Source organism: Rhinatrema bivittatum, chromosome 6 (genome assembly GCF_901001135.1).
Source record: "Rhinatrema bivittatum chromosome 6, aRhiBiv1.1, whole genome shotgun sequence".
In the NCBI taxonomy this organism is placed as follows: domain Eukaryota; kingdom Metazoa; phylum Chordata; class Amphibia; order Gymnophiona; family Rhinatrematidae; genus Rhinatrema; species Rhinatrema bivittatum.
In genome coordinates, this window is record NC_042620.1 from 270,830,431 (window position 1) to 270,852,061 (window position 21,631).

Here is a 21,631-nt window from a genome sequence, read left to right on the forward strand (position 1 = left end):
ACCCGGGAAAGGCCTAGCCATGCTGGGAGGAGTGGAGCCCCGGGCTAAATTTGCTTGTCCTGCCAAGGAGGGACCTTCCCCACCCAGCAGGCAAGCAGTGCAGAGGCCTTGCCGCGAAAAACGTGAAGAGGGCAGCCCACAAGAAAGGCAGGCTGCCAGCCGGGACATAGCTAAGCCGCGGCTGAAGAAAAAAAAGCTGAAAAAAAAAAGCTTGATTGACAGCCTGCACAGCAGGAGAGAGCAGGCGGGAAACCTGCTGCCTTCTGCTTCTCTGGCTGCCGGTTCTAGCCCTACTCTGACCAGAAAAAAATAAAAAAGCTGGTCAACTGCTGCAAATAAGTTAGAGGTAGGTGAGTGCCTGCAACTTATTGAAAGTTTGAAACTTTTAAACTCTTTTTTTTTTTTTTTTTTAACTGAGCGCAGCAGCGGGTTAAAATCCCTCTCGGCAGCCAGAGGGGGAATGAGGCCCAGAGAGCATCGGTCCCCACACCTGGAAACGTCCACGGACTCAGGACTATGCAGGGAACCCCCTCCTGCAAAAGGGGCAAAGCCCCCCTGAGCCGGGCAAGAGCTGGGAGACGTCCGTCTCCCACACTAAAACAGTAAAAGCACTAAACGAAGGCAAAATTTCCTTCATAGATTTTTTTCCTTTGTTTCTAAAACAAGCAGGAATCAAAGAACTACTTGCTTGAGCCGAAAGAGAAAGAAGAAGAGGCTGACTAGCCTACAGCAGAGAACCGAAGGGGAGATGCAGCACCTGCTGGAGACAGACTAATACTGAAGGGGTAGAGATTAGGCTCTGTCCTGATATAGGGCATCCTTCAAGTTTTAGTCTGTCTCCACCTGCTGGAAAGGAGGCTCAACCCACTGTCTGGACTGATCCAGGTACGTACAGGAAAGAGGGATTCAGCTTTGTAAGAAACTGGGGAAACTTTTGGGGAAAGGGGATACTTTTCCGAAAGTATGGGCTCCACCTTAACCAGAGTGGAACCAAGCTGCTGGCACTAATTTTCAAAAAGGAGATAGAGCAGATTTTAAACTAGAACGGGGAAAGCAGACTCACTCAGCAGTGCATGGTTCGGAGAAATGAAACAGGAGAGTTAGGGCATCCCAACAGAGAGGTTCCATTAAAAGCAAACAGTCCATATGCCTATATGTAAAAAAAATCACCAAAGCTAATGATTTCTGAATTATCCCAAATAACTGAAAAGCAGGTTGTTAAAAACAAACAAAAAACACACTTTGAAATGTCTGTATGCCAATGCCAGAAGTCTAAGAATTAAGATGGGCGAGTTAGAGTGTATAGCAGCAAATGATGAGACTGACATAATTGGAATCACAGAGACTTGGTGGAAGGAGGATAACCAATGGGACAGTGCTATAATCAGGGTACAAATTATATCGCAATGATAGGATCAACTTGGTGGAGGTGTGGCACTTTATGTCCAGGAGGGTATAGAGTCCAACAGGATAAAGATCGTACAATAGACTAAATGCTCAGTAGAATCTGTATGGGTAGAAATCCCATGTGTTGGGTAAGAGTATAGTGATGGGAGTATACTACCGTCCACCTGGACAAAATGGTCAGACAGATGATGAAATACTAAGAGAAATCAGGGAAGCAAACCAATTTGGCAGTGCAATAATAATGGGAGATTTCAATTATTCCAATATTGACTGGGTAAATGTAACATCAGGACTTGCTAGAGACAAAGTTCCTGGATGTAATAAATGATTGCTTCATGGAGCAATTGGTTCAGGAACAAGAGAGGGAGCTATTTTAGATTTCATTCTTAGTGGAATGCAGGATTAGGTGAGAGAGGTAACGATGGTGGGGCCACTTGGCAACAGTGATCATAACATGATCAAATTTAAACTAATAACTGGAAGGGGGACAATAAGTAAATCTGCATTAAAAACTTTCAAAAGGGAAACTTTGATAAAATGAGGAAAATAGAAAAAAAACTGAAAGGTGCAGCTGCAAAGGTTAAAAGTGTTCAACAGGCTTGGACATTGTTTAAAAAAACAATCCTAGAGGTGCGGTCCATATGTATTCCACACATTAAGAAAGGTGGAAGGAAGGCAAAACGATTACCGTCATGGTTAAAAGGTGAGGTGAAAGAGGCTATTTTAGCCAAAAAAACATCCTTCAAAAATTGGAAGAAGGATCCATCTGAAGAAAATAAGATAAAACATTAGCATTGTCAAGTTAAGTGTAAAACATTGATAAGACAGGTGAAGAGAGAATTTGAAATGAAGTTGGCCATAGAGGCAAAAACTTTTTAAAATATATCCGAAGCAAGAAACCTGTGAAGGAGTCAGTTGGACCATTAGATGACAGAGGGGTTAAAGAGGCTCTTAGGGAAGATAAGGTCATTGCAGAAAGACTAAATGAATTATTTGCTTCCGTATTTACTAATGAGGATGTTGGGGAGATACCAGTTCTGGAGATGGTTTTCAGGGGTGATGAGTGAGACGAACTGAACGAAATCACTGTGAACCTGGAAGATGTAGTAGGCCAGATTGACAAACTAAAGAGTAGCAAATCACCTGGACCGGATGGGTATGCATACTAGAGTACTGAAGGAACTAAAAAAATGAAATTTTTGATCTATTAGTTAAAAATTTGTAACCTATCATTAAAATCATCCATTGTACCTGAAGACTGGAGGGTGGCCAATGTAACCCCAATATTTAAAAAAGGCACCAGGGGCGATCAGGGCAACTATAGACCAGTGAGTCTGACTTCAGTGCCGGGAAAAAATAGTGGAAACTATTCTCAAGATCAAAATCGTAGAGCATATAGAAAGACATGATTTAATGGAACACAGTCAACACGGATTTACCCAAGAGAAGTCTTGCCTAACAAATCTGCTTCATTTTTTTGAAGGGGTTAATAAACATGTGGATAAAGGTGAACCAGTAGATGTAGTGTATTTGGATTTTCAGAAGACGTTTGACAAAGTCCCTCATGAGAGGCTTCTAAGAAAACTAAAAAGTCATGGGAGAGGAGGAAATGTCCTTTTGTGGAATACAAACTGGTTAAAAGACAGGAAACAGAGTAGGATTAAATGGTCAATTTTCTCAGTGGAAAAGGGTAAACAGTGGAGTGCCTCAGGGATCTGTACTTGGACCAGTGCTTTTCTATATATATATATATATATATATATATAAATGATCTGGAAAGGAATATGACGAGTGAGGTTATCAAATTTGTGGATGATACAAAATTATTCAGAGTAGTTAAATCACAAGCAGATTGTGATACATTACAGGAGGACCTTGCAAGACTGGAAGATTGGGCATCCAAATTGCAGATGAAATTTAATGTGGATAAGTGCAAGGTGTTGCATTTAGGGAAAAATAACCCTTGCTGTAGTTACACGATGTTAGGTTCCATATTAGGAGCTAGCACCCAGGAAAAAGATCTAGGCATCATAGTGAATAATATTTTAAAATAGTCAGCTCAATGTGCTGCAGCAGTCAAAAAAGCAAACAAGCAAACAGAATGTTAGGAATTATTAGGAAGGGAATGGTAATAAAATGGAAAAATGTCATAATGCCTCTATATCACTCCAAGGTAAGACCACACCTTGAATACTGTGTATAATTCTGGTCGCCGCATCTCAAAAGAGATATAGTTGCGATGCAGAAGGTACAGAGAAGGGCAACCAAAATGATAAAGGGGATGGAACAGCTCCCCTATGAGGAAAGGCTGAAGAGGTTAGGGCTGTTCAGCTTGGAGAAGAGAAGGCTGAGGGGGGATATGATAGAGGTCTTTAAGATCATGAGAGGTCTTGAAAGAGTAGATGTGACTGTTATTTACACTTTCGAATAATAGAAGGACTAGGGGGCATTCCATGAAGTTAGTAAGTAGCACATTTAAGACTAATCGGAGAAAATTCTTTCACTCAACGCACAATAAAGCTCTGGAATTTGTTGCCAGAGGATGTGGTTAGTGCAGTTAGTGTAGCTGGGTTCAAAAAAGGTTTGGATAAGTTCTTGAAGGAGAAGTCCATTAATGGCTATTAATCAAGTTTACTTAGGGAATAGCCACTGCTATTAATTGCATCAAGAGTCTCCACATGTCTGCATACCACGGACACCTTGGCCAATCTGGAGTTGCTAGTAGGACTAATCCCCTGTGGAGCTCGATTCTGCGAATGACCCTGCCCAGCAGGGGCCACAGAGGGAAGGCGTATAGCAACTCTTCTTCCGGCCAGGTCTGAATGAGAGCATTGATCCCCAGGGACCACTGATCTCTTCTGCAACTGAAGAATTGGGGAACCTTCGCATTGTGAGATGTGGCCAGCAAGTTGATGGACGGGAGACTATAGCGATCTACTATCAGCTGAAAGGCTTTGGCAGACAATGCCCACTCTCCTGAATCCATTGTCTTTTCCTGCAATGTGGGAGGCTGAAGTCATCTGCAGATATATTTCTGCCCATTCCATAAGGAGATCTATCTCCTGTGACACTTGCTGGCTCTTGGTTCCACCCTGGCGGTTGATGTAGGCTACAGTCGTCGTGTTGTCTGACATTACCTGGACTGCTTGACCCTGGAGCCTGTGACTGAATTGTAGACACGCCAATCTGACTGCCCATGCTTCCAGGCGGTTGATGTTCCAGAGGGCATCTTCCTCGGTCCAACGTCCCTGGGCTGTCAGTTCCTAACAGTCGGGCTGATACAGTACAGTGCGCTCCAGTGGAGCGCACTGTTAGCCCGGGTTTGGACGCGCGTTTGACATGCTAGCTTTACCCCTTATACAGTAAGGGGTAAAGCTAGCGATACAGAAAGTAAAATGTGCAGCCAAGCCGCACATTTTACTTTCAGAAATTAACACCTGCCCAAAGGCTGGCGTTAATTTCTGCCAGCACCGGGAAAGCGTACAGAAAATCAGAAAAAACTGCTTTTCTGTACACCCTTAATATCATAGCGATATTAAGTCAGAGGGCCCCCCCCCAAAAAAAAAAAATAGGCCAGCGGCCTGCAAGATGGACGCTCAATTTTGCCAGTGTCCATTTTCCGAACCTGTAGCTGTCAGCGGACTCGAGAACCGACGCCGGAAAAATTGAGCGCCAGCTGTCAAACCCGCTGACAGCCGCCGCTTGGGACGCGCTAGTGTCCCTAGCACCTCTTTTTACCGCAGGCCCTAATTTGCATCTTCTTTCCCCCCCCCCCCCGAATTGCGCGCCCAGGAGAGTGGCCTGCGCTTGCCTGCTCTCCTGCGACTTACTGAATTGGCCTGAGTGAGCTCCCCAGTCCCAGAGGCTCGCGTCTGTTGTGAAGACCAGCCAGTTTGGAGAGGACAGGCGTACACCCCTGCTCAGATGAGTTTCCTGTAGCCACCACTGGAGCCGATAGCGTACTCCCATCAGTAAGTGGAAGCAAATCAAATCGTCTTGAGACTGAGTGTTCCAACGTGGCAAGTATTGAACGTTGAAGTGGTTGCTTGTGTGCCCTCACCCAAGGCACTACCCTCCAGGGTTGCCACCAAACTGAGAATTTGGAGATAGTGCCACACCATTGGGCGCATCGTGCTCAACTGACAAACTTTGGGCCATCAACTTCCTTATCCACATGGTCAGAAGGAAGACCTTGCCCTGCTTGGTGTCAAACCAGACTCCCAGATATTCCAAGGATTGGGAGGGCGTGAAACTGCTTTTGTCCTGGTTTACGACCCAATCGAGTTCCTGAAACAAGGTCACCCTGTTGGTCACCTAGAGACTATTCTACGGACTTGTCCCAGATCAAATCAGTCGTCAAGAAAGTGCACCAGGATTCCCTCTTTTCTCAATGTTGCCGCTACGACCACCATAATCTTAGAAAATGTTCTGAAGGTGGTGGCTAGGGGGCAGAGCCCGGAACGGATAATGGCAACCCAGTACCGCAAACTGTAGGAAACGTTGTTCTTGACAGATTGGAATATGTAGGTAGGCTGCGGATAGGTCCAGGGAGGTTAAGAACTCTCCCGATTGTATGGCCATTATCATGGAGCGCAGGGTTGCCATGCAAAAATGATTCACTCGTAGATGTCGGTTGACGCTTTTGAGGTCCAGGATGGGGTGAAAGGAACTTTCCTTCTTTGGTACAATGAAATAGATGGAATACCACAAAGTATTTTCCTGGGGCGCAGGTACAGGGATTATAGCCCTCATCCTGAGGAGCCGCAAAAGAGTAGCCTCTACTGCCTGCTTCTTGTGCTGGGAAAGGCAAGGAGATATCATGAATACATTCAGAGAAGTGCTGTGAAATTCCAGCGCATATCCTTCTCGTATGGCGTCCAGTACTCATTTATCCTAAGTGATCTCGACCCCTCTCTGGTAGAAGAGGGACAAGGGTGGGTCGGCAAATTTTCACTGGGGTTTTCGGGACGAACCTGAACCCAAGCCTGCCCCTCTCTTGGGCTGTCGACTACGAAAGGAATGAAACCTGTGAAAAGCCGAGTTTCTGTAGCGGTGAAAGTGTTGGGAGCCCCTGGATTGACCGCTGATAGGCAAGGGTGCTGTAACTGTTCTCTTATCTTCTGGTAGCCGGGGAACTAGAGATTCGCCCCATTTACTGGTCAGCTTTTCCAATTTGCTTCCGAAAATGAGTGATCCTTTAAAGGGCATCTTTGTAACATTTGTCTTGGAGGTTGTGTCTGCTGACCAATTCCACAGCCATAGCAGACTTCTGGCAACCAACACTGAGGCCACTCCTCTGGCTGAAGTATGGACTAGATCTGAGTCTGCATTGGCTAAAAAGGCAGTGGCGGGTTCCATAACTGTTCTGGAATTCACCCCCAAGTTATCCACCTCCTGAGAGAGGAGTAGGCAAGAACGAGCTATCAGGGCACAACAAGAAGCAATTTGTAAGGTCATTGCTACAGCGTCAAAGGCCTGTTTAAGGATGAACTACATCCGTCTATTGTGCGCATTCTTTAAGGCCGCTCCTTCTTCCACTGGGATAGTTGTTCACTTAGACGGCACAGACAAGCACATTGACTTTAGGGAAATGCAAATGCTCTCTCACTGCCGGATCCAGTGGGAATAGAGCTTCTAACTCTCGTCCCCCTTTAAAACTTGCTTCTGGAGCACAGCATTCCAGGTCAATCAACTTCCAGATGGCTTCCAGTACTGGAAAGTAGCAAGAGGTTCTTCTTTGGCTCCGTCCACCCCAGAACTCCCAGCATCTTCAGGGTCTGAGAAATCAGGGCTGGCAATTCATATCTATGGAAAAATCATAACATGATCCTGAAATTGTTGTCAGCAACAACTGGATCTGAATCTGAAGCCTTCGGTGTTTAGGACCAGGGGACTTTAGGTAGCAGATTGCGCCTGTTTGAAGGCCCTGAAAAAAATTCCAACCAAGAGAAGGTAGTCGGGTCCATGCCAGCCCAGGAGGTACTGGGGTAGGTGCAGCTGAATTTCCCTCTCCCAGAGATGACCCAGCCCTGGGGATACTCAGATCCAAGATACTTCCAGTTAAAGCTGTGGCTAACCCATCATCTGAATGGGAGGAGCTGGGCATAGCAAAGTCCGAGGAAGCCAGCTCTCCTTGGACTTCTTCACAATGCTGACAAGTTGGAATTCAGGTCAGGCTGCGAAGCCCTAATACAACAAGCAACGCAGAGAGCAAGGCGTTTAGGTTTCTTGGTTGCTGGTGCCATTGGCAACGTTCCAATCGGCTCACGCTTAAAATTATATGTGCACAAATTTAGAGCGCCTAGATAGGGCGAGGCAAGGCGCACGCTTGGTCTGTGCGCTCAGCTTTTCCTGTATGCACTTAGGATGTTGTGCGTGTTAAGTACGCACCAACGTTATGCGCACAGTGCATGCGCAGAGCCAACACCACGTGTACCGACATCCTACGTAGGGCCATACCACACGAGCAGAAACGTGCGTAAGATGGCGCTGACCACGTGGTGTGCCAAAAGCGGGACCTAGCCCACAGGAGGCTGCTCAATCTGCTCAGAGGCCCAATTCCCTTTACTCCCACAGGAGCAGGAACGACGTTGGTACGGCGCATAGAGATCGGAGGAAACCTACTGGAAATCCCTCCAATCGTCTCTGGATTGGTAATTTTTTTTTTTTAAACTTACTTGGGCTCAGCGCTTACTGGCTGAGTACAGAGACAGTCTCCGGCCGCGAGGGAAGAGGGCTTTGGCTATCACCAGCACACTCTAATCCTGCACCTGCTACCTTTTAGCTGCTTGAGCAGCAAAGTCCACACTGGGAACAGACTACTGAACCAAGGCACACCTCTGAGGGATCTCGGAAATCGCCTCAGGAATTCTAAACTGAGGGGGGGGGGGGACCTTTAGGCATCACCGCAGGAGAGCGGGGCTCAATCTTTTCTCCAATTTAAAAGTAGAATGTCTTCTTCCAAAAAGGTACAGCGATCCCCATACGGAAAGCACGTCTGCATCTGCTGGAGACAGAGAAAGATTGAAGGGTTGAGGTCGCAACAGGGGTGTATCTAAGGTGACGTTAGTTTTGAAACCTGACTCAGTCTCCATCTGCTGGCAGGGTAGCATAAAACCATTGGTCCCGAGTCCATTTGGCTACACGCTAGGAAATTTAGTTTTTGTTCAATCAGTATGAAAAAGAAAAAAAAAAAAAAAGACCAGAAAGAAGCTGTTATTCAAAATGGAACAAAAATTGAAAATTAAAGGTTTAAAAACTTGGACAGGATAGAGCAGAACACTTAACAGACTTTCATCCTAAATCATGTTAGAAATATGTATAAATGCCTCTCCTCTAACACATGCACAAGCGTTAATGAATTGATAAGATGGAAATGCTAATGACCATAAGACTGTATTAAACAATGCTGGAGTTAATATCAAAAACTTAACTACACAGAGGTGTAATCATCTTTTCCACATCATAATTTGTTTAGTACATCATGTATTAATATGATCACATAGCTGTTAAAAATCGCTGAGTTAATGTGCATCAATGCAAGATTTTTTGGGTCACTGCAGTTTTCTCCTGTTCTTTTGTGCTTCTTCAATCAAAAGCAAGAATCTAGCTCCATGAGTTTTCACTCACAAGTGCACAGTGATTTTTCTCCTTCTTTTTATGCAGTCACAACTCAGCCCAGTTACCATAGTGATCATCCTTGACCTGGGGCCAAGCACCAGGGCTCATCCTGAATCCTTGCAATCACAGGCACCAGGTTGGCAATGGTGTTATGATTGGGACTCTCGCTCCCTAGGGGCTGTAAATGCTACCTCCACAACATCCCCAGCTGCCCTACAGAGTAGAGTTCTGGCCCAGGATTGAACCCAGAGTGCCTACATGACAGATTATAGCATTGTCACCAAGTCAACTCTAAGCTACCAGTTTTAACACTGTTAGTACATACACAGTTTAATGTTGAGGTCTGGGCATCATCAGTGAAAGCAACTGGAGTGGAGGAGTAGCTTAGTGGTTAGAACAGTGGACTACGAACCAGGGAAACCAGGGTTCAAATCCCACTGTTGCTCCTTGTGACCTTGAGCAAGTCACTTTACCCTGTATAAAAATTAGATTGTAAACCCTGTGGGGATAGGGAAATACTTATAGTACCTGAAGCACCAAAAAGTGGAATATAATAATCTAAATAAGGAGGCAAAATATTCCAACTATATCAGAAAACTGTGTTCCTTCAGTATAGAAAAAGATACTACAGAATCAACCTCAAAGAAAATTAGGAAATGAAAATGGGGCAAGTATTACAAAGCCATAGTGCCCACTAAATAACACTCAAATTTGAGAACTAAAAAATGTGACACATATAGTTACACACAAACGTTACAGACTTTGAATGCTCTTCCTAACTTGTCAGGATTCTTATAGCCAAAACATTCCCAGAAAAGCAATAAGCCAAAGAGACAAATTCTGTTGCAGAAGTTGACCTGCAATTCTTATCTTACCATCCTGTGGTTCCTCCTATAGCAAGTTGTATTATTACAGAATACTTTTCAGCAACAGGACCAGAATTCGGCCCAAAAAGCTTGTTCCACCAGTTCTGTTTCTTTGCATATTCCGACAGGTCCATCACATCAAACAGCTCATCTTTCTTCTCTGCCAGAATTAGAACAATACACACTTTTACCACAGGCCACAGATTCATTCATCAGTTAAAAATTGCCAGTTATTAAGATCCACTTTCAAAAGCAGGCGTATTGCATTATCAGGCGAGTACAGAATATTGAATTACTAATATAGCTTGAATATATGGAAACCTAATGTTACTGTTCAAAGTTATATATCATTTTATTCTAGAGGTTCAGTTTTAAAATACATCATTTTAAAATGATATGAAGGGGTGACAGATAAAAATGTAACTAGTACCCTAGAATAAAAGCACATTTCTGAGATTTAAAAATAAAGAGAGAGACTAACCTTAAGAGCTAAACATAAAGGCTGGCAAAAATTATAGAAAAATTGGCATAAACGGCTATAGAGCAATGAATGGCAATGATTTTTTTTTTTTTTACAGTGACTAATCACATATCGAGTTAGGAAATGTGATAGAACTGATGAATGTTAGCATCAGAAACCATTTTAACTTTAAAAAAAAAAAAAACCATCTCTAGGTCTTGCATGCAAGGCTAAACCGTGCACCTTGTTAAGATGATTATACTCGGACAGCGAACCTTCATGCTCTTCACTCGATTACGTTATTTAATTGGAAATGAGAACGGTTCTATTCCAATGAGTCCATTCTGCTTCACCAGTCCCCACCCTCGGCTCCAGCTCATAGCCAGAGCCCGTATCCTCCCGTCCCCCGCAACTCACGCTCCCAGACATCATCTACCGAGCCGCCACCTTCGCCCGACACGGGTCGCAGCCCCCCAAACATCCACCGACAAACTCAGAGCCCCCCCACACACAGCTCCGGGTCCGAGCACCTACGTCTAGTCCTCGCCGCCATTTTGGAGTCCGCCCTTCTTTGTCATTCACCGGCGTCACCACGGACAACGGAAGCCACCGATTTCCCCCCCTCCACGTGACCGGCGCGTTCCCTCTCCCTCTCACATCGCGAGAGAAATAAAGCCTGAGGCCAGTCTGCCCCCTGCATGTGATCCGAGGGCAGGGCTTTGTGACCTCAGCCGTGTGCGACTTCCTGGCGGTGATTAATTGACTAAAGGCAGAGAGAAAAGGCTTGTGTTAGTTGAAGCATTACCCTAGATGCCGCTACATTCCGTGCCCACTTGAGTCGCCAGCCACAGCAGACGTTGCTGTGTGCTGTTTTCTTAGGATTCATTTAATACGGATGTCATGCCTCACTGCCATGTGAAAAAAGTTTCCTAATTCTTGTCAGGTACTGAGGGTAGGGAGAATATCTTATTTATGTGGACATATACAGTTTTGTGTGGTGATTTTAGCTAATGCCTCGCCCCTACCCCATCGTCTCCTGGCAGAGATGGGGAGAGAGGTTATGGCATCATCAACGCACACTAGGAATCAATCACAATAAATAAAATGCAATTGCAACTGCTACAATGTCAAATATTTCACATCAGTTATATAATTCCATTAAACACATAACATAATATTCTTCAAAAATTTTTATTCATATTGCACTTAACCCATATATATAATCTGAATACAATAAGCATTTCAATCAAGATGGAAAATTTCATCCATCCTATGATTGTGGACAAGTCATATATTTATAGCACATGCAATGATTTTGAAAACTTATACACATGCATGAAATCCTTATATCTTAAATACCCCTATTTCTTAAATATCCCAAAACCACATTCACACTCATTCATACACCTAAAATCCAAACCCACCCATAAAATCCAATTCACAATCCAATATTCATTGGGTTATACATCACATATATCACTATATTATATCCCCAGAATTACAATACTGTTAACTTGTGCTTGAATTTATAATGCACAATTTTTACATTGCATTATATACGTTTTGCTTCACTAATATTTTCATACATATATTACTCCAAAAATTGCTGACTGAGTTAATTCCACTTCCATGATGTTTTGTCACTCTATTCCAGTGAAGTTCACCCCCAGCCGTATTCACCCAGCCCAGCACTGGATTCATGCTCCCTGGTTCTTCCAGTTCGGGCGTAAAGTCAGTCTTTCAGAGCCGTTTTTTTTTCTCATCTGGAACTCTTCTGTAACCAGTCTAGTAAAGAACAGAAAACACACTCCATGCTATTGAAAAATAAATTATTCCTGGTTGGAAACAAAAATCCACAGCCATACACTATAGCTTAGTGCACCCTCCAATACATAAAAATAACGTCCATTAGAAAAAAAACAAAACAAAACCTTAGTCTCAAACAGTAGCAATTTCTGCACACCTGGACAGGTAAACTCCCTTGGTCAGGCACCTTTTCTGAGCCCTTCGTCTGGTACCTACTTGTCAGTGCAACTCTCCTTCTCTCTAGTACTTTCTAATTCTCTTTCTTTTCCAATATTCACAAGCAGATGAGCTTCTGGCCGATTCCTTTTTTCAGTCACTTACTGCCAAGATCTATAATTTATACATCATGAGATACAATAGGTAAGACAGAGACCAGCCCTAAAGAGCTTACAGTTTTATTGTCTAATGAGATATGAAGATGGAACAACTGTAAAAATGGTGTTTATTCATGGTTTTGTAAAGAGCAAGTTTGCCTACCATAAGTGGTGTTTTCTGTAGATAGCAAATGAATTAGCCATGCTGTATGGGATGTCCTCCGGTCCTGTAGGTGGCGGAGCTCTCAAAGTAAAGTTCTGAGTCTTGCTGTAGTGTGTGCCTGCTTAGCTCCTCCCCCACTTCCCTCAATCTCCTCAAGCCGTGATTAAGCAGATGATATGGTAGCAAGAACTGTCCGGGGAGGTGGGAAGGTCAGCATAGCTAATTCATCTGCTATCTACGGAAAACACAGTTTACGATAAGCAAACTTGTTCTTTTCCCGTAGATAAGCAGCATGAATTAGCCATGCTGTATGGGAGTTCCCAGCTGGTGGCTTGAGCGACACGTTTTGATCATGTCTGTGATGAGTTTTGTTATGCACTCAAGACAGTGGGGAAAAACATGCAGACAGTTCCTTGTTTGGTTCTTGCATTAGGAGGTGCCCACTTCAAGGATGTTTGTGCCCATGCTAGCATCGGCTGCTGTGAGCTTGTCCAAGCAGTAATGGGTGGTGAATGTATGCAGCGAGGACCAGGTTGCAGCCTTGAAAATGTCCACAATGGGCACGTCACACAGGTGAGCTATGGAAGCCGCCATAGCACGTACCTGGTGTGCTTTAGGTGATGTAGCTAAGGACTCTGAGCGTTTCCGGTAGCAAAATTGTATGCAGTTTGTGATCCAAGTTGATGGAGTTCTCTTGGAAACAGATAGGCCTGGAGCATTAGGGTTAAAAGAGACAAATAGCTATGAACTCTATTATCCAAGACTGTCCTTTGTTTATAGTAAGCAAGTGCATGCTTGCAATCCAATGTGTGTAGTCTATGTTCTTCAGCATTGTTATGAGGCTTTGGGCAGAAGGTTGGAAGAGTGATAGACTGGTTGAGATGGGAAGATGAAACCACTTTAGGGAGGAAGGTAGGATGTGTGCGTAACGTGACTTTGTTGTGGTAGAATTCTAAATATGGAGAATACTGTACCAGGGCTTGTAGTTCACTGATACGTCTCGCAGAGGTAAGTGCGACTGGAAAGAATACTTTCCAAGCAAGGAATCTGGGATGACAAGTATCCAGAGGCTCGAAAGGTGGTAACATGAGTTGTACTAGCACAATATTTAAGTCCCAAGTACAGGGGGCTTCCGGATCAGTGGGCGTAAACGTAAGACCCCTTTTGTAAACCTTGAAATTAGGGGGTGAGAGGATATCAGTGTGTCATTGTGCAGAGAGTGATATGCTGCTATGGCACTTAGGTGGACTCTAACTGAGGCCGTGGCTAGCCCTTTTTGGTAGAGTAAATGAAGGTTTGCCAATAGTCACTCTGGTGGACAGGTAAGTGGGTCCAGACCGCTGTCTGAACACCAAGAGGCATATCATGTCCATTCCCTGTACGTACCCATTTATTCTTGTAGAGGGCTTTCTAGAAGAGATCAGAATATCCTGGAGTTGAGTTGACAGGCCTAGGTTTTGGAATACTAGCCTTTCAATCTCCACGCTGTGAGATTCAGAGAGGAATGGAGTGGTCGTAGGTAAGAACCAATTTTCCTTAATCAAGGTTAGAGAAAACGAGGGATTGTAAAACTATTCTGAAATCTGTGTAATGTTTAATAGAGGTTTTAACCGGCTCAAAATCAGAAACTTTTGGAAACCAGATCTAATTAGTTTGCTTATGTGGACTTTCATTAATTTGGACCCCTAGATCTCTCACTTGAGATGCAGGTAAAACTTTGCAGCTTCCGAGATCTATCTCTGGGGGTGTATTTTTTGTGGGTTGCGGCTCAACCAAATAATTTCAGTTTTTGGGGGGTTCATTGAGAGCTTCCATTGAGCTAATTTTTCTTTTATTTTAAGCATATATTCAGAGATTAGTGATGTTGTATATTCAAAAGGTTTTATAAGGGGGATATAGAATTGTAGATGATCAGCATAGAGGAAAAAGTTTAAACCCAGGTCAGTCAGTAATTTGCATATGGGTAGCATGTAGATTTGAAATATTGTTGCTGATAGGGCAGATCCTTGTGGTATGCCAGTTGTTATTTGGAAGGTGTTGGACAAGTAATTTTTGAGTTTTACTTGGAATGATCTGTCTTTAAGGAAACAGCTGTTGCACCAAAGGAGGACCCTTGGGCCGAGGTGGGGTTGACGCTACCCGTAGGAGGGATCCTACGGGTCCCCACTGTCGGCAGGCAGAGAGGGCTGACAGACGGAGGCTGGCCCGCGCTTCACCAATACCAGCCCTCTTTCCCCGTGGGTTGAGCCTTTGGGTGCCGGGGCTGGCTGGACTTAGGTGGCCTCCATCAGTGGTCGTCGATGGGTGGATCGAGGTCAGCCCAGAGGCAGCAACTGGTGTAGGTAACAGTCTGTACTGGACGAGGCAGAGTCCCGGAGACCCGGGCGCCAATAGGAACACAGTCTGACAGAGGGTGCCCGAGCAAAAGCAGGCCGAAGCCTGAATGAACCACGTCCAGGACAAAGGCTGAAGAGGTGTCTTTAAGCAAGCTGGGTTCTCGGCTGGCGGAAGTCTGGAAGCAGTGGCAAGCAAGGCTGAGGTCTAGACGAGGAGAGAGTCAAAGGATGGTCAGACAAAGTGGAAGTCCAGGACTGGAGAGAAGCAACGTCGTGGTCAGGCAATGCAGAGGTCTGGGGCTGGAGAGAGGCAACGGTGTCGTCAGGCAATGCAGGGTCAAACCAGGTAGCAATCCGAAAGAGAAATGAAGAAACAGGAACACCGGGACAAGGAAACAGGAACGAAGGCAATCAGGATCGGAAACCAGGAACAGAAGAAGCAACAAGTACTCGACTAGCGAGGGGGACCTGTTGCAAAGGCAATTTGAGAGAGCGGAGCCCAGCCTTATATACCGGAGCTTAGCCAACGTCATTATCCGGAGCTGCAGCCAGGTTCCCGCCACGGGCCCCATTAAAGGATCAGCTATGCGCACATGCGCACCTAGGGAGGGGCGCGGCGTTGGTCGGGACGGCGTCTCTCCGCGGGCCACACGGAGAGGCCCAACGCGGAGCATCAGGAACAGTAGCAGAGCCGGAGGTCCCAGGGGCGGCCCGAGAACGGAGCCGACAGCCCACAGTCGCCAGAGTCGAGGGACCAGGTGCTGGATCACTTTGAGAGAGCTGAGGGGGCCGAGCCACGGGTCTGCCGCAGCCGGCATGCATAACAACAGGTGAACCATTTTAGTACAATTCCATCAATTCCAATCTTTTTCAATTGTTGGCAAAGCAGGTTATGGTCCACAGTGTCGAAGGCAGCCATTAGGTCAATCAGGACTAGGCAGTATGATTCATTTGAGTCAAAACCTCATAACATAGGATCAGTTAAGGATCGAAGAAGAGTTGAGTAGTTTTCTGGAATCCAAATTAGTTAGGGTAAAGTGTCGTATTCTCTTCAAGATGAATCTTGACAGATTGAGTAAAACAGAGAGATTATGCCAAAGTCAGCCTCATTTATTAGCCCCAGTGAAAGAAATAATTGGGATGAATTGTAGCTCAGAAGAAAAAGAAAACCTTGTAAACAGTTGATTATGGGATAACATGAACTGGTAGCACTACAGCTAGCAATGAATGAAGTATGAACCAAGAAACAGAAGTAACCAAAACAGAATTCATGGGAGTTTCTAGCAGCAGTCTGGGCTCAGAAGAATTGCAAATACTAGAATATTCATGCTTCTCTGGCATTTTCAGTTTTTCACATTTTTTGTATTTTCCACTTTTTCTATAATTTGCTAAAGGTTGTGGTGCAATTTTTTATTTATCGTGGACACCTTTATTCTGTCACGCCCTAAACTGATTTACCTGAAGCTAACAGTGACCTCCCATTTGTGGTTAGAACAAGTTACATGATACCAACACTGAAGCAGAGAGGGGCCAGAGAAATTCTGCAAGGAATAAATTCCTACAATTTCCCACAGTTTTAAATAATATTTTGCACTTTTTTCTAGTCAGGATATTGGTGGCACAGACTTGGCATTTTGTAGATAGATATGAATGGCTTTCTAGAGAAGAGAAACATCTATAGAGACTTTGTACCTTGTTTCCAGTCATTCATTTCCACTCTTCATCTGTCACACCTGATTGAACTTCACATTCTTTGATTTAGAACAAAGAGCCTTGCTTTTTAAGTTTCTGGTTTTCCAGCTTTCACAATGGTATAACTGCTCAAAAGTTACAAACTCATTCTAATTCAATCAGTTTTCTGTTTGCTACTATGTCTAGTTCGTACCATGCACCTTTCTCTATATATATGTAACAACTTTTCTATATATATGTAACAACTTTACCCTCCATTGCCTCAGGTACAAAACTTAGCTTGTAAGCCCTCTGGGGATAGGGAAATACCTACAGTACCTGAATGTAAACCGATGTGATATCTCAGATCGAATGTCGGTATATAAAAATAATAAATACAATAAACAACTAGCTGTAAGTGTACCTAGAAAGGAGGAAAAGCTAGATTTTTTTGCTTAGTGTTTTAGACACAAAACAGAACTTGTGTGGAGTTATAGCGATCAAGCATCATTAGGATCAGAAAAGCCTTAAGACAATGCTGAAAGATTTGAGTAAGAAATTATGGTCTTACCATTTTAAAGGGAGAGCTACAGATAACACAAGTACTGTATATGGGAGAAATTCAGAGAAAAAAAATATCTTCATTAGTATGCTATGAGTAGGATCCCCTAAAAAAGGAAATTTGGGACACAGAGATACAGACTAGGGATAGTGACTTTGCAAAGCAAAAGGGAAATGATTAAGAGAAAACTGGAGTCTATAAAAGTTGGAAAAAGGAAGAGCATGTCAAATGTGTCTATTTATAGATTGTGGAAAAAAAACGTGACAAAACTGAAATCAGAGATGTTAAAAGAGATTCTAAAAGTCTGGCAGAACCAGAAGCAAACCAAGTCTGTGATGGTGATGCAGGATTGAATAATACCTTAAACAGTCTTTCTACAATTTGCACTTCACCTTCATGATATGAACTAGTGGCATTACTAATTCCAGCCTGTAAAAGGTATGTAGAACAGCACATTTCCCAGACCTTGTTTTGTTTTGTTTTTATAGGAAATGGAACCATCACTGCTTTGACCTTATTTGCCCTCATCCTGAAATACAGATGAAGATTATAAAGCTATCCAAAGTTGAATCTGTAAACCTAGAGATGATCTTGAGTAGCTGACAGACAAACAGTTTCCCCAGTCCGCCGTCAACCACCCTGTGGTTCCCCATGTAAAATAGCTGTACATATCTAATCCTCTATGTTACCCCATCCCGCCCTCTATCTTCTCCAAGTCACATGTTAAATGTTATTTCTCAAAATTACTATGTCAATTAACCTAAGTTACTATGTAAATCTTTCTTTCTAAATTATTATTTAAGTTACACTGTAAATCTATCTTTCTAAATTATTAAGTTACAATGTTACAATGTAAAAATAAGCAGCTTCTGCCTTATTTATGTTCAGTTACATGTAAACCGATGTGATATTTCCATCGAATGTCGGTATATAAAAACCAAATAAATAAATAAATGGATAAGATTTTGCTTGAATAGGCTTCTCCTTTGAGTTTTGTTAGCAACTGAGATCACACTCACAGATCTCCATCCAGAGCGTCTGCACCCTTGTCTGTTTGCTTGGATTCAGGCTCCTTTCTATGGAATAGTGCAGTTTCTGGAATTCAGTTGAGTACAAAATCTGAGGCAGCATAGTTTTTACCAGAGGTAGGTCTTGTCAGACAAATCTGATCAATTCCTTTGGATGACCAGAGAGCTGGATCGGGGAGAGTGGTAGATGTGGTATATTTGGATTTCAGTAAGGGCTTTGACACAGTTCCATTTAGGCACTTATAACTAAATTGATCACCCTTGGCATGGGCCCTAAAGTGACTGGGTTAGAAATCGGTTGAGGTGGAGGCAACAAAGGGGAGAGGGCCTCTGGCCATGCCCATGCCCCGCCCCTTTTTTCAAGGCCCGGGACATATGCGCGACCTAGGGCTTGCGCGCGTCGCCGGGCCTATGCAAAATAGGCTTGGCGTGCGTAACCCCCCCTGCGCGCGTAAATCCAGCTGGATTTACGCACGTTGGGCTTTTAAAATCTGCCCCTAAAACTAGTACTTTAAGCATTATTCACCACTTTATAGGAAGTCAATGTAAACAGGCTAGGGCAGAATGAATGTGTTCATTTTACTTCACACCTAATATGAGACGAGCAGCAGAATTCATAATCAGTTGAAGAGTTTTTAACCGAGATTTTGGAAAACCTAAAAATAAAACATTACAATAGTCCAAAGAGGATAAAATTAACAATTGCATTACCAATCTAAAATCTGAAATATTTAACAAATTCTTTAAGTTACGCAAAAGACACAGTTTATAGTAACATGTTTGAACTAACACCTTAAAATGCAGATGAAAAGATAGTGATGAATCTATAAAAACACCTAAATTTCTGGCTTGATTTTTGAGCAAAATGGGAGTCTGTGTTCTAAAGCATATGGGGACAAAATTAAAGATCTAAATATGTATAACCTAAAGGAATGGATAGGGATAGAGAAAATATGAAAGAGACAGCTTTATGGAGCAATTGGTTCAGGAACTGACACGAGAGGGAGCTATTTTAGATCTAATTCTTAGTGGAGGAGTTGGTAAGAGAGCTAACAGTGGTAGGGCTGCTTGGCAACAGTGATCATAACATGATCAAATTTGAATTAATGACTGGAAAGGGAACAATAAATAAATCCACGGCTCTAGCACTAAACTTTCAAAACTTTGATAAAATGAGAAAAATAGAAAAAAAAATGAAAGGTGCAGCTACAAAGGTTAAGTGTCTAACAGGTGTGGACATTTAAAAAAAATACCATCTTAGATGCGCAGTCCAGATGTATTCCATACATTAAGGGGTCATTTATCAAAGTGCTATATGGCGTTTACGCATGTGTTAAGGCATTTTTGCATGCAAAAAGCACCTGTAACGCATGCGAAAACACCTTTATCGCATGCAGAAACACTATAACGCATGTGGTTGTAGGTAGGAAATAAACAATACTGGCAGTTATCGTAAAGTGCGAAAAAGTTATCGCAGTTTGCGCTAATACTTATGCGAAGCACTAAGCTCACTTTGTGATAAACAGCCTATTACCATAAAACACGCCCCTTTTCCTATCGCATGCGATATTTAGTGCATTTTGATAAATCCAGTCCTAAGAAAGGTGGAAGGAAGGCCAAATAATTGCCAGTATGGTTAAAAGGTGAGGTAAAAGAGGCTATTTTAGCCAAAAGATCTTCCTTCAAAAATTGGAAGAAGGATCCATCTGAAGAAAATAGGAAAAGCATAAGCATTGGCAAGTTAAATGTAAAACATCGATAAGACAGGCTAAAATATAATTTGAAAATAAATTGGCCATAGAGGCAAAAATTCATAATAAAAAGTTTTTAAAATATATCCAAAGCAGGAAGCCTTCAAGGGAGTCAGTTGGATGGTTAGAGGATTGAGGGGTTAAAGGGGCACTTAACCATCGTGGAAAGATTAAGGGCCGGATTTTAAAAGGGTTACGCGCATAAGGTACGCGCATAACCCTTTTAAAACCCCCCTGCGTTAGAACTGTCTATTAAAAATTTGTCGGCTGTATCTTTAGAAACTAGGAATCAAACTATGGTGAATAATAACCTTATTTCTAATTTTGGGAAAAAGGTTGAAGAAATGGATAAAAAAGTTTCAAAGGTTGAAAATGTGCAGCAAAAATTAATTATATCAGATAATATTACCAACAAACGGTTAGAAAATATTGAAAATGCTCTTAGAGCCCATAATTTAAGGGTTCTGAATTTTCCTGTTGTTGCCTTGTTTTCTCCGATGGACTTATTTCGTAATTACATGAAACAAATTCTCAAAATACCAGATGCGGCTTTGCCAGTGATTACTAAGGCTTACTACTTACAACAGGGGTCAGGAACCTTTTTGGCTGAGAGAGCCATAAACGCCACATATTTTAAAATGTAATTCCATGAGAGCCATACATGAAAATTATTTCTTACCTGCTAATTTTCGTTCCTGTAGTACCATGGATCATTCCAGACGGTGGGTTATGTCCCCCGTCCAGCAGATGGAGTCAGAACGAAAAACTCTCAGGGGAGCGCCTTATAGCCACGCCTCCCCTGCTTCAGCTTTCAGTAAATAGAATATCCAAGCCAAATAAAGACTTGTAAACTAGAGGGATCAAGTTCTTCAAGAACTGTCGACCCAACAGGGGCCCAAACAACAAATTTAGTAACTAACAAAATGCAAAATTGTGCCAAAAAACTTGTAAACAGAACTGCGAGGAAGAAAAACAGGCCCGCAGTATAAGAAGTACAGATAAAGAGAGAATTAGAGACAGGATTAGCAGGGATGTCCCACATAGAAAAAACCCCCAAAAACAAGGGAGGGTGTCTGGAATGATCCATGGTACTACAGGAACGAAAATTAGCAGGTAAGAAATAATTTTCATTTCCCTGTACGTACCAGGATCATTCCAGACGGTGGGATGTACCAAAGCTTTCCCATCATGGGTGGGCTACGGACAGCCCTGCCCGGATAACCCTGTCTCCCAGTTGTCCTTCCGAGGACGTCTGTACGTCTAGACGATAATGTCTAGTGAAGGTGTGAATAGACTTCCAAGTGGCAGCCCTACAGATTTCTTGAGTGGATACAAAAGAACTTTCCGCCCAAGAGGTTGCCTGAGCACGAAGAGAGTGCGCCTTGACTACTAGTGGCGGAGACTTACCTGATCCCAGATATGCCGCTACAATAACTCCCTTCAGCCAACGAGCAATGGATTGCTTGGAGGCCATGCATCCTTTGCGGGGACCCGACCATAGGATAAAAAGATGGTTAGAAAGACGAAACTCATTCGTGACATCCAGATAGTGCATTAGAGAACGTCACACATCTAACTTATGTAAATCACCCGACTCTGAAGAGGAGAAGGATGGAAGTTCAACCGTCTGGTTGAGGTGAAAGCCTG

The 21,631-nt window shown here is 43.2% G+C and overlaps 1 protein-coding gene across 3 annotated transcripts in view; it reads right to left on the bottom strand.

Annotated features, from left to right (window-relative positions):
• Positions 1-11,017, bottom strand: part of FUNDC2 (FUN14 domain containing 2) — a 50,913-nt gene extending 39,896 nt beyond the window's left edge. For 2 of the 3 annotated variants that reach the window (XR_003857524.1, XM_029607196.1), the window contains exons 1-2: positions 10,771-10,902; positions 9,903-10,053 (exon numbers count right to left, since the gene is read on the bottom strand). Coding sequence is in view for 2 of the 3 variants with exons in the window: in XM_029607196.1 (XP_029463056.1) it covers positions 9,903-10,053; positions 10,771-10,834 (215 nt within the window). In the remaining variant the exon portion in view is untranslated. Of the gene's footprint in view, positions 1-9,902; positions 10,054-10,770 lie in introns of all 3 variants that reach the window. The other variant, XM_029607197.1, reaches the window with a different exon arrangement.
• Between the last annotated feature and the right edge of the window lie 10,614 nt (positions 11,018-21,631).